The sequence below is a fragment of the Astyanax mexicanus genome, chromosome 9 (genome assembly GCF_023375975.1).
Source record: "Astyanax mexicanus isolate ESR-SI-001 chromosome 9, AstMex3_surface, whole genome shotgun sequence".
NCBI classification, from domain to species: Eukaryota; Metazoa; Chordata; class Actinopteri; order Characiformes; family Acestrorhamphidae; genus Astyanax; species Astyanax mexicanus.
Window position 1 is genome coordinate 13328646 of NC_064416.1, and position 17588 is coordinate 13346233.

General features: G+C 37.4%; 1 protein-coding gene across 2 annotated transcripts in view; it reads right to left on the reverse strand.

The window, feature by feature from the left end:
• LOC103040524 (heterogeneous nuclear ribonucleoprotein C) overlaps positions 1-17588 on the reverse strand; it is a 120030-nt gene that overhangs the window by 10700 nt on the left and 91742 nt on the right. For both annotated transcript variants that reach the window (XM_022679509.2, XM_007244026.4), the window contains 2 exons: positions 5987-6144; positions 898-1011 (listed from right to left, as the gene is read on the reverse strand). In XM_022679509.2, coding sequence (XP_022535230.1) covers positions 898-1011; positions 5987-6144 — 272 coding nt within the window. The remainder of the gene's footprint in view (positions 1-897; positions 1012-5986; positions 6145-17588) is intronic.

Consider the following 17588-nt stretch of genomic DNA (forward strand, 5'->3'; position numbering starts at 1 on the left):
TTTTTATTTACTGTAATAAAGATGGCACATGTATTGACAACTGACAAGTATTTTAAGTTTATATCCCAATGTTACAAAAAATGGTACAACAAATAATTTATTACTTGTATTGTATTTTATTTTTCTAGAAATCATGCCAGATTTTGTTATATGGAACATAAATCATTATTTGGTACCACTTTAAAATAAGACTACCTTTATAAAGGGTTTATAAATGGTTTACAATTAGTTTATTAATAGTTACTAATTAGGTTGTAAATGCCTTAAAAATCATTAATTTAATCAGCTATAAGACAAATGTAAAAAGGGCAACAATATAGATGGCTGTGGATTTACTATTGGCAAACAAAAGGTCATTGTTGCCCTTTCTACGTATGTGTTATAACTGATTATTAATGATTTTTAAAGGATTTACAACCTAATTAGTAACCATTAATAAAGTAATTGTAAAGCATTTATAAATTCTTATACAGGTGTCTTATTTTAAATTGGTACCAATTATTTTAAAGCATTTAAACTGTTAAAATTGTTAAAAAGCTTTTTTACACAGCTTTTAAAGGGTCTGTGAGGCTCTTTTGGATTAAACCCAGTTGATCAGGGTGCCAGTTACTATATTTTGATATATAAATATTATATATTCCATCCTAATATATCAAATGGTCCGGATAATAATAAAGTCTTCAAGGGTCCAAACTCTCAGCAATACACCAAGTAAAGCAAGACGAGAGATAGATTACCACTAGGGGGCGGTTTAAGCTTGTATGATACACTTCTGCTCAACAGTCAGTCCAAGCCTAGCTTATCGTAGACCTAATTTCAATCATGTCCAAAGTTTGAAACCTGTCAAAGTGTCTCGGGAGGACAAATAAGTGTCTCATGCATTTTCAGAGAACTGACCTGTGTGCTCCTGCCTTTGTCTGTCCATCCTGTCCAGACTGTCCAACAGCCCATCGATCTGAACCTTTATCAGAGTCAGTTCTCGCTTTATAGTCTGCAGCTCCTCCATTTTCACTGCACAGAAACAAATAGAGAGCGAGAGAGAGGGGGAGAGAAATGCCACATTAAAGGAGAGGTAAAAGAAGACAATCACACAGCTCTGAAAACAGCTCCTCCTCACTAATATTGACTGTGCTGAGATAAGGGAAGTGCTATCTCTTATTTCATACTTTCCAAATAACTGCACACACACAAGCCTGGCCAGGCTCCTTTGTTCCTTCTCTCGTCTGAACACACTCTCCGACACCCGTCTAAACACTGTGCCATGCCCAGACTCATCTCTATACTGAACTCTGGAGGAGGCCATTCGTCCTCAGGCAGCTCCTCAGCACCCATCCTGGCTTAGAAGTGTAAGAAAATATAGGAACACTATTTGGATTTGGGTGGTCCATTATAGATGCCTCACACTGTAAATACTCAACTTACATTCATCTAACATTCAACTGAACGTCTATTAAACGCAACTTAACCCTAATCTGAATATAAATTATTCTTATATAACCTAACCCTACACCTAACCCTAACCTTAACCATAAATAATCCCTAAAATCTAACCCTAAACCTAACCTTAACCATGAATAAACCCTAAAACCTAACCCTAAACCTAACCTTAACCATAAATAAACCCTAAACCCTAAAACCTAACCCTAAACCTAACCTTAAGCTTAAATCTAACCCTAAACCTAACCTCAACCATGAATCAGCCCTGAAACCTAAAACCTAACCCTAAACCTAACCTTAACCATAAATAAACCCTAAAATCTAACCCTAAACCTAACCTTAACCATAAATAAACCCTAAAATCTAACCCTGAACCTAACCTTAACCATAAATGAACCCTAAAATCTAACCCTGAACCTAACCTTAACCATGAATAAACCCTAAAACCTAACCCTAAACCTAACCTTAACCATAAATAAACCCTAAACCCTAAAACCTAACCCTAAACCTAACCTTAAGCTTAAATCTAACCCTAAATCTAACCTCAACCATGAATCAGCCCTGAAACCTAAAACCTAACCGTAAACCTAACCTTAACCTAAAGCTTAAATGTAACCCTAAAACTAACTTCCACCATGAATAAACCCAAAAACCTAACCCTAAACCTAACCTTAAGCTTAAATTTAACCCTAAACCTAACCTCAACCATGAATCAACCCTGAAACCTAAAACCTAACCCTAAACCTAACCTTAACCTAAAGCTTAAATCGAACCCTAAACCTAACCTTAACCATGAATAAACCCTGAAACCTAACCCTAATCCAAACCTTAACCTAAATCATAAATCGAATGTTAAACCTAACCCTAACCTTAATAATGAATGAACCCTGAAACCTAAAACCTAACCCTAAACCTAACCTTAACCTAAATCTTAAATCTAACCCTAAACCTAACTTCCACCATGAATAAACCCTAAAACCTAACCCTAAACCTAACCGTGACCTAAAGCTTAAATCTTACCCTAAACCTAACATCAACCGTGAATAAACCCTGAAACCTAACCCTAATCTAAACCTTAACGTAAAGCTTAAATCAAATGCTAAACCTAACCCTAACCTTAATAATGAATGAACCCTTAAACCTAACCCTAAACCTAACCACAACCATGAATAAACACTAAAACCTAACCCTAATTCAAACCTTAACCTAAACATTCAATTTAACCCTAAACCTAACCGTAAACCTAAACTCAACCATGAATCAACCTTAATCCAAGCCTTAAAATAAAGCTTAAATCTAACCCTAGATCTAAACCTAACCCTAAATCAACCATGAATCAACCCTAAAACCTAACCCTAATCCAAACCTTAAGATAAATCTTAAATCTAACCCTAAATCTAAACCTAACCCTAAATCAACCATGAATCAACCCTAAAACCTAACCCTAATCCAAACCCTAACCTAAAGCTTAAATCTAACCCTAAGCCTAGCCTAAAATGTCAGGGTGTAGAGTTACATTCAATAGACAATCATTTACTTTTACCTTGCAGTTGTATTTAATAGACTTGTAGTTTAAGTGTTAGTTGAGCATTCATGAGGCATTTCTTATGGATCATACAAATGATGATAGCGATACAGAAAATATTTATATATATATTTTTTAATCTAAGTTCTGCAATACTGCAGGCTTGTCATTATACATATATACATTATAGTCCTATCTTACAAAAATATATAAACATGACATTGATCAGTTTTGATCAGTTTTGCTAATCTCACCTCAATGTTGCCTATTGTAGTTATGTGGCCAGGAGAGTCCATTTACATAAAGAGAATGAAGACTAGCATGCTGTCTTTGGTTTTATTTTATTTGTAGCTAGGATATTTTAACATTTGTATATTATATTAATACATATTATAACTCAAATGTCTGTTCTTAATAATTAACAAAGCATTGCTCTTTAAAAGACTGCAGATGTATTATTATACTATTATATTGTCAACTTTTATTCAGATTTTATACGAATGGTGTGTTTTTTAGTAAGACAATTTTTCTAATTTGATTTAAAAAAATTACAGTATTGCAATATATTACAAAATATTTAATCAGGACCCCAATATTGTGACACATATCTTATTACCAGGGTCTTATCCAATATACAGCCCTAGTCTGGCCACCTCAGAACAACAGCACAGTGCTACTGACCAAGCTCTCTATGGTGGTGGAATAATGGATTCTTATGATCCTGAGAGAAATACTACAAATAATATAAAAAATCACCCAGATACAGTCACAATTACAGACCGAACAAGAAGATAAATGAGAGACTATGACAGAGAGATGGCGTTTAATTGAAAAAGCCAACATTGTGACCCTTCAGTTGTAATGCTGCGAGGTGACCTAGCCATGAGAACTGCTAATAACATTCTCTAATAACACTTTCTTATTCGTTCTGCTCTATTAATTTGTTGTAACTACGTGTTCTGATAGGGCTGTCTCTATTACAGGAGAAGAGCCTACAGAGAAGAGGCTTTTAATGAAAAGCCATCTGGAGTCTCTGCCCTTCTGAGACTATAGTAGACTGCTCAACCAGACTCAAATATGCTTAGATGAAATTTGAATTTTATTAAAATTAAATCTGACAAAATTCAGAGTTTAAAATAGCTATGTTTTTTTTAATGTGTAAACATCTGCTCATCCCACATTTCTTATAACAGAGTTTCGTCACACTGGCTCTTAGCCTTATGGGAAGGATTTACATGTAAATATATTTTATGTATATATTAAATATAGGTACATTGCTGTGAGAATTTTGTGCATAAGGTCACAAGAGGGAATCAGAGGATCAGGTATACATGCTGGCTCATGTGTATTGCTCTTCTAGAGCTACTGTATGAAGGTAATGAAGATGTGATGCTCTAGAGTAACTCTTTCTCCTAGGTGACTATACTCAAACTGAGCCAAAACATTAAAACCACCTGTCTAATATTATGGAAATTCCATTTGTGACCCCAACCATCAAGAGAGTTCTGACTTGTTGAGGCAAGACCAACATTAACAGCAGATTTGTTTTCTATTATATTATTATAAATCCTATTTAACTGATTGTAATCAGTTCGTTAATGTATATGATGTTCCTTCCAATTATACAAAAGTGAAAAATGGAATTCCACAGAGCTCTATCTAATCTTAGAAACATTATTATTTACATTATACATGCTGCCACTGTACAAAATCAATAGAGAACATGGGGTTAACTTTCACTGCTGTGCAGATGAAACACAGCTATCAGCAAAACATTATTCATTTAGTCATTTAACCCCTTCACACCTGAATTATCTCCAGTGATGGAAAAAATGTAAGGATGCTGAAGAAGAATTACTGTCTGTAATGCACAGAAAAGAAGACTTATATTCTACTATAAAATCTATATAGCAAATAAATCAAATTAACTAAAATATTTAACAGTTATTTTTATTTCCATTGCATAAGAAGCCTGTGTGTGTTATTGTATAATTCATGTTTACCTTTTTATTACAGTAAAATCATGATTAAAAAGTGTTCTAAATCACATTTAATAAGTAAAAAAAGTACTACTGTTTTTTCAGTGCAGTGGGCGGGGCCGAGCTACTCTTTTATTGGTTTATAAACTTGCTCATTGGCTGGTTCATGGTCTATTCTGATGGACAACAGCTCTCAAATAGTGTTAAGTGCAACAGAACATCTAAAAATAAAGAAAATACATGAGAATCCATTGTAATGGTCACAGGGTTTGAAAGGGTTTAGACTTAATGTTAAATTTGGCTGATTTCTCTGTTCAAACAGTCGCCTACATACATTTTTTACTAGCACTGGCTTCCGGTCAAATACTATATTGATTATAAAATTAATTCTTTTTTTTTATCATTTTATTTCTCATTTTTCCCCATTTTCTCCCAATTTGGATATCCAATTGTCCCACCCCTTTGTCTCTTGGCCCCATCACCGGTGACGCTTGAAGGATGCGGACGATCACACGCCTCCTCCGACACGTGTGAATTCAATCACCCCTTTTTTCGAGCTGCTGCGGATGAATCACTGCCTGAGCAGCATCACAGCGCGCTCGGAGGAAAGCACAACGGCTAGGTTCCGATTCATCCGCTCACAGACGCCTCGTGCCGCCCAGCGCCACCTTAAGTGTGATGGGGAGAGAGCGCCATCTACCCACCCCACAGGAAGCAGAGCCAATTTTGCTCCCTCTAAGCACCGGCAACTGATGGCAAAGCTGCATGAGCGGGGGGTTCGAACCTGCGACCTCCCGCTCATAGTGGCAGCGCATTAGACCGCTGTACCACTCGGCGCCCCCATAAAATTAATTCTTAATAGACAATGTTATTTACTTTACCTGTCAGATTAGTAAACAAGCAGTACATTGTTTTTTAAACTGTTAATTTTACAGAAAACGCACACACACACACTATATAGAGAGTACTATAGATACAGTATATAATGCAGTGGTCACAGTTGTATATACAGTGTGTGTGGGTGTAAGTGAGTGTACGTTCTTACACTTGGCTCTGTTGGAGGAGTGGGGTCTGGAGCTCTTGGAAGATGAGCTCTCTCGGCTGCGTCTCTGCCTGGAGGAGGAGGAGCGGGCTCTCTTGGCCAGGCTGGAGCTGTGGGCCAGTGGGGGCGCTGCTGACGGGACACGCTGATAGTCATACACCCTGAGGAGCACAGTAAACACTGCCGTTATCAGCATGCACTGCAGCATTCCTCAGAATCAAACAGTTACATACACACACTTAACAGAGAACAGCATTAGCTGACTGACGCACTGTGCAGCAGCGCGTGAAAAACTGTACTGTGCAAAATTTAAGGCACCTGTGTAAATTACAAATTTAAAGTTCCTTATTTGGGCAGTGAGTGATTATTTGCTCAATAAAGCACTAGAATAATAGAATAAATATAAATATTGGTCTTACAAGACGTAGGGCTTCACTGTACACACATATACAACATGCCACATTATGATGTTTTAGAATAACCAATTTTTTTGATCCAAACAATGCATTTAAAAAAGTGTATTGTGAGCTAATTTGTCACAACAATTATAAAATTTGGGTTATATTGCTTGATGTATACTTAAGGCACAATTTACAGTACACACTATATATGTATGACTCCCAGCCCACACATTATTTACCGTCTCCAACTTTTGATTATTCATTCATAAATTCATAAATGTCTTTTTTTTTTTGCTTATTCTATTAACAGTTATACACCCATTTGCATACAATCTTCTGTTAATCTTCTGTCTTCTGTTAAATATGTAATTTTGGTAATTAAACATTATACTTTATGTCTGCCCCAGAATCTGAAAACAGTTTTTATAAAATAAAATAAAAAACTGCCCATGATGGACGTCACTTCCTCTGCTGAGAAACATGTGTAAGGAAGTAAGATATGTCAAACTTCTTTTCATTATTTCATACAAAATGATGAGGCTACACCTATAGTATATTAATATATTGGTTTGATCTGTTATATTGAATACATTATATCTGTTCATTTTGAATAAATATGCCTTTTAATTTGCAAAAATGTGTTCAAATGTGTTAAAGATGAATAAAAATCAGTTTTTAGACATGCCGTGTCGAATGTAGTTTGTGCACAGGCAGAGTTTTCACATAAAGGCTTTTTTCAGTTGCACAATATGTGCCAGTGATAGTTTGTGTTTTTTGCAGCCTGAAAAATGTGTTAAAAAGTGTTTTTATTGAACAGATCATTTGTTAGAATGCAGGAAATATCATGACAGATTTGAACCTCCTTCTCTGGCTCTCTGACGAGCAAAAAAAGAAACTCAACTTTAGGAAGTTTTCTCGCAAGAAGTAAGCGTCCGTGAGCGAGTTCTGTTCAGTAACGCATTCAGTTTGCATAGAATTCTGCATAATGTATTGTGTGTGCATGCTATCAGTGCATTTCAGCAGTGCTCGGAGTGTCTGCGCTCGTGAGCAGTGAGGAGCAGAGAGAGAGCCGGGTGGAGAAACATCTGACAGGCGTGGGAGCTGGGAGGTTTACCAGCATTCTCCATACCTCACATAAACAGCCAGCCGTTCCGTTTCTCTACTGCAGGCTCTGCTGCTGCACTGAGGCAGATATTCAGCACTAATAATGCAGAGCTATACATCATTTTAATAAAAGCTTCTTTAAAATAATAAAAAAACAATCCTTTATTTGCCAATGAAATGTTGCACGAATATAAGCACAAAATAAAGCATACCACTGCTGAGGAGTGGTTATGGCTCAGAGGGGCCATGCTGGGCATTCCATATTTTGATTTCTGAAGGTGGCTACCCTGGAGGCCAATAAATCTAAGAGTACTGGTGTTAATTTGATTGGTTTGTTGAATTTCTATAGCTTACTCCAATTAAGAAATCAGGCTATGCTGTTTTTAACATGACACTTATATAATCAGATAATAGTAATTCAATTATTAATATAATGTAAAATGTAGCAGCTTTTTTTACATACATACATTAGCTAGAAGAGCCCTCAGTTAAATCCCTTAGTTTCAGCATCGCTCCTAAAGTGTTTGGATGACATCTGATGAGTGCTCGGTTAAACACTGCTCACACTGCACGATTTAGGCAAAATATGTAATTGCAATTTTTGCACAGAATATTGCGATTGTTATTTTTTATCCATTTAACCCAAAACCTGTATTAGTGGCTAACATATTTATCTATTCTTTCCACATAAAATATTCCCAGGGTTCTCAAAATAAATGCAGCTTTTAAAATATCAAGAAACTATTAAAAAAATAATAATATATATATATATATATATATATATATATATATATATATATATATATATATATATATATATGTGTGTGTGTGTGTATGAGAGAGAGAGACTGTGTGTGTATATACATAATATGCATTTATGGATTAATCTTTTTTTTCTTTCTCATCAAACCACATTTATAAAAGTGTCCGATTTTATTTAAAGTGACAATAAGCCCAAAGTATACAATTTCCAGAACTCTACGGACTACTTATGCGGTACAAATGCTGCAACGTTGTGACGCATCTCCAGAAGAGCAGGCTACGTCTTCAAACACACACTTGCAGGCTATTGGCCAATTCAAATTGCAGCTCCTGCAATAAAAAAAAAATCGCACCCATTCATATTGCAATTTCAATTAAATATTTAATTTTTAAAAATGAATTGTTCTGCCCTAATAAGACGTGGTGTAAACATCATGTAAAACACGAAAATCATCCCACATTTTTTTTTTCTTCAAATTTTTAAAAATCCTATTTCCTCTCCAATTTACAAGGCCAATTATCCAAGACGCCTCCTGCTGAGTGGCATCACCCTTTGGACTAGTGATGTGGGGAAAGAGCGCAGAGATCCTACCCACCCAGAGAGAGCAAAGCCAACTGTGCTCTCTCAGGGCTCTGGCAGCTGATGCAGAGCTACAACATGAACATACATCAGCTAGAAGATGAAGATTATTTAAATCCTTCATCTCGTGGGTGCTGTGTTTTCATGTATGTGCAGACTGAGAAATTATCTGAGAATACCCTGAGATAAGAGTGAACATCTACTGAGAAATACAGTACAATAACCGAGCTGAAATCCAGCTCTCTTTATCAGATTTTTTTTTTTTTTTTCAGATTTTTAGATCTTACTAGGATCTAAAAAAATCAGAGAAGGTCATTAACAGGACCGCTTGAATAATCAGATAACTGCAGCAATCTGATTATGAACTGATGTTTGAGTTCACAAAAACATTAATCAGTAAATCAACTAAAATCAACTATAAGAATTAGATACAACGACGACGGCACGATGAACAGTGCTCTGTGTTCCTACATTATAATGACTAAAAACTCTCCATTTCCTCCCCCATCCCCCTCTTAGATCTATTTTCCTCCTCCTCCGTCTCTCGAGCCACTCTCTCCGTTTTATGAGCAGTGGTAAGCTGGTCTTATCTCCCACTGAAATCAAATTGGTACTGTCAGAGCCAATCAAAAGCTCTGTGGCGAAGCACTGCAGAAGCTGACAGGAGAGTTTAGGAGCATGTGTCACACAGGATACAGATACCAGCCATGATAAATCAGAGGAGAAAAGAGAGAGGGAGAGAGGGAGAGAGTGGAAAAAACGAGAGAGTAGGCGAAGGGATCAGATCAGGAAATCATACGTGCGTGAAGTGAAATACATGCAAAATAAAATATATAAATAAAATCACATCAGATACCAGTACTTTCTACGATAGTTCCTATCATATTCGAAAATTGGTACAAAAATATGGCAGATCTTTGCCACTGTGTGAGTTGTGCTAAATCTGTGATATTAATCTATTACATTAGTCTATGATGGATGGATACCAAACTGTATATTGAAAAATAATAATAACAACAACATATAATCACAGTTATGCATAGAAACCCATTTAAAACTCTGCTTTTTTCCACAATTTGCAACAGCAGCTGCACTTTACATAGTGCAACTAATGGACTGGAAAAATAGTCTGAAATCACTTGCAATAAGATACCATTAAACAACAAATTTGCTGTTTCAGAGATACAGAGTCCTCAATAATAGTGCTTTATCTGCACAGCATATCGCACACTCCGCTTCTTCCTGTAGGCTGTAGCACATAAACTCTAATAAGAGACTCCCTGCTCCTGACAGCCTCGTCTTATTTAGAGTAAAAAGTCTGAGGAAGTCACAGCACTCGTTTAAAACTGTTTAACTCAGCAGTCAGTGTGTTTTTGCCAGTAAAAACACTACATAACAATAGAGTAAACACATATAAAACAGTAAAATATGACTAATTCCTGTTTACAGTGAAGCTGCCAAGCTAAATAACTGTTTATACCACTTTTATAGACTACAGTTATGCAGTATTAAAAATGGAGGTCTTGTAGATTCTAAATCACTCTAAATCAGAAGAGAGTAAAGACAGTATGGAAATAAATAAAACATGTAGCATTTCATAGTTCTACTTTGACTTTTATATTATTGCAGACAGTATAAACCCAACATACTCTATGATTTGTCTGCACAACTTTAGATCATTTGTTTTAAAGCATCCATTCAGGCATTTCAAGGCTAAACATTTAACAATTAAAACTTTGAGATAGAACTTAGAACTAGTAATGGGGTATGCAGTTGCAAAAAAAGTATGGGAAACCTTTGGGATTACTTGGATTTCTGCATAAATTGGTCATTAAATGTGGTCTGATCTTCATCTAAGTCACAACAATAAGTCAAACAAAGTCTGCTTAAACTAATTCTACACAAACAATTATATGTTTGCATGTTTTTTTTAACACAACATGTTAACATTCACAGTGCAGGGTGGAAAAGGTATGTGAATCCCAAGGCTAATGACTTTTCTAAGAGCTAATTGGAGCCAGGAGTCCAATCAATGTGATGAGATTGGATGTGTTGGTAAAAGCTGACCTGCCCTATAAAAAAACACACACACACACCAGTTTGAGTTTGTTGTTCTTAAGAAGCATTGCTTGACGTGAATCATGCCTCAGACCAACTCTCCCATACCTCAGACCAGAGCTCTCAGAAAACCTATGTTCAAGAGTTGTTGACTTGCATGAAGCTGGAAAGGTTACAAAAGTATCTCTAAAAGCCTTGATGTTCATGTGTCCATGGTAAGACAGACGGCCTACAAATGAAAAAAGTTCAGAACTGTTGCTACTCTCTCTAGGCGTAGTCGTGACTGCAAGAGCACAGCAGAATGATCAATGAGGTGAGGAAGAATCCTAGACTGTCAGCTGAAGACCTAAAAAAATCTAGGACATGCTAAATTTTTGTTGACAAATCTACAATAAGGAAAACATTAAACAAAAATGGAGTTTATGGGAGAACACCACGGAGGAAGCCACTGCTGTCCAAAAAAAAAAAAAAAAATGCTGCAAGTTTGCAAAAGAGCACCTGGATGTTCCACAGCACTACTGGCAAAATATATACTGTGGACAGATGAAGCCAAAATTGAGTTGTTTGGAAGGAACACACAACGCTATGTGTAGAGAAAAAAATGCACAGAAATTAGAGTTTAAAGGGAAAGGGCACAAGATCTTGTCCAGAAGCAGTATTAACTTCTCAACATATTTTTCAGGGATGTTCAGGCATTTTTCAACAAAACAATGCAAAACCACATGCTGCACCCATTACAAAGGCATAGCTACAGTAGCAGTTGATAGAGGTTGTGAACTGTAGCCAATATATAATGTGTGGACAGTTTAAAACAAAATATGTGACTACCCCATACTGCTGACCTGACAAAACATATCCATACATACATATCCATGTTTTATGTAACAGTTTTAGATGTAACTGAAGTGGCAGTTAGTGTTCTCCTTCAAGCGTGTTGAGCCTCTATGGCTATTGTTTAAGTGGAAGTTCATAATGATGATGCAGTGCAGCTAGTGGAGCTTCGAAGGAACATTAGCCGAAAATAGGCAGAGCAGAAAGAAGAAATCTCTCTAAGACTCAGATTTTTTTTTTGCCAAACTAACGCTTTAATAATTTGCCCTCTAGGTTTCCTAAAGGACCCAGAAGGTCAGATTCAGAATGAGAATTTACTTCCAATTAAGAGGGTTGAACAGTAATGATCCGAAGTGAAGTGGAGGAGCTTCTTCAGTCTACAGTTATCTTTAGGACTTTAGCTCTTTAAGCCACGGTGACCAGGTCAGCCCGTGCCTTATTGTTGAGTGACAGCTGGAATAGTGTGCTGATTACGAGCGCATCAAGAAGACCGGATTAAGACGAGAGAAAGCCTTTAAGAAGCTCCTAATCCACGAGTGAGCAGATAAGACCGAGTAAACAATTACACAGATACTCCTTTGGCAGCTGCTGTTCAGAGCGCTGGAGAGTTCATTTGCAAATTGGATGGTGTTTATTTAGTTGTCCGGTGTCAACCTCTGAAGCCTTTACACTGTTCCTGCTGAAAAAAAAAAAACAGCTCGCTCTCGCGCTCGGCGAGAGCTGGGCGGGAGCCGACTGCTGGAGGCTTTGGCTTTTTATTAAACAAGCTTTGAAGTGACTGCAGTTAATTGGTGTGGGGAGATGGCAGCCATGTTGTTTTGTGATTTCGGCGTAGGTGCGGTAATTGCAGCGGGTGCCACTCAAAGCTCGCTGTGTTGGGATAAAGCTGAGGGAAAGCCTCTTCTCTTAAATAAAATCTAAATCTCCAGCCCTGTTCTCTCTCTCTCTCTCTCTCTCTCTCTCTCTCTCTCTCTCTCTCTCTCTCTCTCTCTCTCTCTCTCTCTCATACACACACACACACACACACACACACACACACTCTTACTGTATACACACATATACACACATAAGGTGGGCTAAATGAGCAGCTTATGGTGGAAAGAAAGACAGAGAAAGAGAGAGAGAGAGAGAGAGAGACAGAGAGAGACTAGCGCTTCACAGGAACATGAAAACACACTGAAATGTATCTGCAGGCCACCAGCACAGCGGTGTGGTAATACGGCTCTGGCTGCGCTGTGTGTGAAGAGAGGCTTTAGATTCTTACACTCTCTTTAGGAGGTGAAGTCTTTAGCTGAGCTGCAGTGTGTAAAGAACAGCGGGAAAGAGAGCTTTGATGTGCTGCTGGAAAGAAAGCAATCCTGTGCTGAGACAATGAGAGGCTTCTCTCTCTCTCTCCATTCCTTCTCTCTTTTTCTCTCTGTTCTCTCTCTCTCTCTCAGGCACTCTGTCTCTCTCTTAAAGGATAACTCCAGTGAAAAATTGACTTGTAAAACTTAATGAAAAGTACTTATTTTTGATGAATATCACACCTCAGTTCTCCCAGAGCTTTCTGAGATCCAGAAATTTTAACAGACCCTTCAGACTGTGTGACACGGGGCAAAATTTGCCCCAATAAATAGCTTTTTCCACCGTTAACCAGGCTCTAAACGCACAAGAAGCTTATTAAAAACCATTAATTACATCCTATAACATGAGTTTCATGTCCGTGCGCCGCTGTTACTTCTGGCACCGGCTGATTCGCTATGCAGAGTCTATGTTGACTAGCGGAGATGTGCTATTAATCAAAGGTAAGGTAAGGTATGTTTTACTACACCAAAAGTCCATTTTACACCAGAGTTTTCCTTTAACTTTGTATGCACTCTTCCATTTCCTGTTTTCTTTTTATATCGCTCTCTTTCTTTCTTACTTATCTAATTCCAATAACTGTAGAAAACAATAGACTCCAACAGTTCTATCCACACCCTTCTGCCACGCCTACTTTCAAGACCTTGTTTCTTCAGCCTTTGTATGAGCTGGCCTCCTAACCAATCACTAAAATCCATAAATAGGCAGCAAACCCGACATTACAAAAGACTATTAAATGTTATTTAGAGCTATGCTATTTGGCTGAAAACTCAAGTTTTATTTAATATGGTCAAAGGCCCAAATAGCTAACATTTTATGCAGGTTTTATAATATTTTTTTCAATTTTGCAAAAACTAAAATGGCTAAATATATCTATTCTTTGCTTTTCAAAGACAAAGCATTTTTAAAACTAAAAGTTTTTTGAACACTTTGCATTCTAAACCCATTTTAATCCCAATTGGCTGCAATGTGATCACATTATCCAAAATCGTAATTGTTCGGTATACATTTTTTTCGTATGCAGAATAAAACCACATTTTTTTTGTTGCCATTTTTGACTGAATAGTTTTGTCTGGTAAGGGACTGGCCAAAGAACTGACCTAAAAGCACTGCAAGCTCCTCTTCTATAAAAAGAAGGATAAGTTATATGGTGCTACAGAAGATCTTTTTGTGTTGTGTTTGTAACTTTCTCTTTCCTCTCTCTTCCCTCCCATTTCCCCCCACTCTCTTGCGAGTGGATAAATGATATGGTTTATCAAAAGAAGAGTTGAAAAAAATCAGAGAGAAAGTGCGAGAGAGAGAGAGAGAGAGAGAGAGAGAGAGAGAAAGAGAGAGAGAGAGCGTATGACAGAGGTGAATGCTGGTGGCAGCAGATCGGAGGCTGGTGTATTTGTAAGAAAAGAGAAATGACAGAGAAAGAGCAGTGGGAGTGAGAGAGGGATAGTAAGAGAGAGAGTGGTTAAAGACAGTGGAGAGTGGGAGAGATGAAGAGAGAGAGAAAGATGGAGAGAGAGGGAGAGAAAGAGAGATAGAAGCAGTCAGGCGCTTATCGCCCATCAGTGTGGAGCAGCTGAATTAGCTCCTCATGCAGCGCTGCCTCCAGAGTGACGGACTCGTTTTTCATACTGTCAGCCTCTCCACCCCTCTCTCGCTCTCTCTCTCCCTCTCTTTCTCCGTCTTTCTTTCTTTCTTTCCACACATTTCATTCTGCTATGTTCTCTCTCTCATTCCTCTCTCTCTCTCTCTTCCCCTCACTCATGTTCCTATCCTTATTCTTATTCCTGTCTTTCTTTGTATTTACTTCCTTCCTTCATCGCATTTTCTATCTTTTCCCTCCCTTACTTTTACATATTCACTCTTTGCTCTCTCTCTCTCGCTTTCTCTTTCTCTCTCTTTCTGCTGTAAAGGTATCAGAATGTAAATTGCAAATTAAACAATGTAATGCATTAATACACCATAGAAAACACACACACACACACTCACACACTCACACACAGACACACACACACCACTGTGTTTTAACGTGCCCTCATGGCTCATTAACATTAAGAAAATGTGTGTAATGACTAAAATTCTCTCCCTCTCTCTCTCTCTCTCTCTCTCTCTCTCTACACACACACACACTTACATACTACAATTTGACAGAAAAAAGCTTCTATATATATATAACTAAAATGGGTTAATGACACAAAGAAGCCCTGTAACCAAGCCATTAAACTGTAGGAATGCAGTAAAAATTTGAAAACCTAAATTATTTGGCTAATTATTACAAAAAAAATAACTTTTTGGCCAAATAAGCAAAAAGGCTAAATTATTTATATAGAGCTTTGGTGGTGTATCTGCTGGGACGTTAAAAATATTCAGGGGTAAAAATTAGAAAGTGTAGTCTGTGTTTGTGTGTGTGTGTGAGTGTGTGTGTGTGTGTGTGTATGTGTGTGTGTGTGTTTGTGTGAGAGAGAGAGTGAGAGAGCATGTGTATGTCCAAATCCCAAGTTTCAGTCCAATCCCCCCCTCTAATCTGATTCACTCAGACTTTTGGTGCCTCAGTGTTCAAACACATAACCCAGTGTTTGTGCCTGTCAGAGAAAAGTGAGTGTAGATATATTGCTATACACACACACACACACACACACACACACACACACACACACACACTGTCTGTTCCCCTGTGAGCTGGCAGTGAAGGGCACAGTCAATCTGGCCACTGGACAGTCCAGCTGATGGCTCTGACAGAAGAAGCTCCAGACAGACTCTGTTACTGCTGTTTATTTACAGCCGCCAGAAGGGTCTAGTGGAACGGTGCTCTAAAGAATGAACACATGGAATCCGTTCAAATCCGCTGTAAATATCAGATATTTCATACTGCGTGTTTGTAACAGTATAATCACACTTAATTGGTCTATCTATTATTTTGCTTAATTCAAGAAATAATGCTTAAAACAAGATACAATTCAGTATATAAACTTACTTACATCTAAGAGGGGGTAACAAAATACTGATACACTCCGTTATTGCAATATTATGTTTTGCCCTACTGTAAGAATTCTCAGAAACAGTAACAAACATAATACACATATCATAACATACAGCAAGACTTACACTATCTACCCAGTGCAGTTCTATTCACCTGCCATCTACTGAATCTTTAAATATATCATCTATCTAGCCAGTAATCCAGCTCAGAAACATTTACTACAAACTAAAACTACTGTTAAACTACCAAAACATTTTAAAAATAGGCTCCAATAGGGTCAAAGTTTACATGCAGAGGTTGGAGTTTATATTGTGTTGTGGTTAAATTCCAGATCTCACTGATTTGATTGGATTAAAAGTAAATATTTTTATTTGCCTTCATATGTTAGTGTGTACTTAATTCTAATTAGTTCCAATTAAAAAAGCCATTATTAAAGTTGGTAGTTAGTTGGAAAAATGTTTCATATTCTTACAGCAATGGATAAATATAAAATATCATATATTTAGATTTAGATTTAAGAGGATTTCCCTTAATGATGACTCTTAATGCTTATAGAGGCCACATCTCACAACTTACAGAACTTCTCAAATTTACTGCAACCTACATAAATAATATTAGGCTGGTGGTTTTAATATTATGGCTGATCATTGATTTTTGAGTGACAGTTGATTTGTGTATGCTTTGGGAGGGAGGTTGTTCTCCAGGTGTATTTGTTTGTTTGTTTATTTGTGTTGTTTTTGTGAGTCTACATTTCCCTGCAAGTCAAATCTAAATGTGCTGACTTTCCGGTTTATGAATGACCTGTGTCCCCTTCACACTGCATAAGGGAGGCAGTCAGCTCCCAGAGCAATTATGAGTATGAAGGAACAACACACACACACACACACACACACACCCATGCATAAACACACACTCATATTTCCATTCACACATACAAATACAGGGCAAAAGCAAATATGCACTTGAATTGCACTTTTGCACATTTGCATAATTTGACATTCGCATGGACTCAAAACACAGAGCGAACCTCAGTCATTTACCACAGTCTGAATAACGACAGCGCACACAGTTCAGCTCTCCTCTCAGAGCGTGCTTCATCAGCAGCTCTCGCGCCGCTGCCCGTCTCTCCACCAGCGCAGAGCACAGCCCCATCAAACCCACAGAACAAACCTCCATCTCACACTGCTCTAAACACATGGACATGAGCGGGGTCTGATTTTTAAATGAGAAAAATCTAGATACACTATTTATAGGACCGACCAGTACTGTATATAATTACTCTAATGAATGCATTAATCTAAGGACTCTCTAAAACAGATTAACATAAAATTCAAGTCAAAATATACAAATATACTGCCTGGACAAAAGAAAGTCTGCACCTGGATTTAAGTAAGTAAATGATGTGAGGTTGATGCTGCAGTTGGTCTGCAGGTCTGGGTTCAGCAACAGTATGTGCTGAAAGAATGAGGTCAGCTGACTACCTGAATATACTGAATATAGACCAGGTTATTCCATCAATACATTTTTTCTTCCCTGACGAACACGGCCATA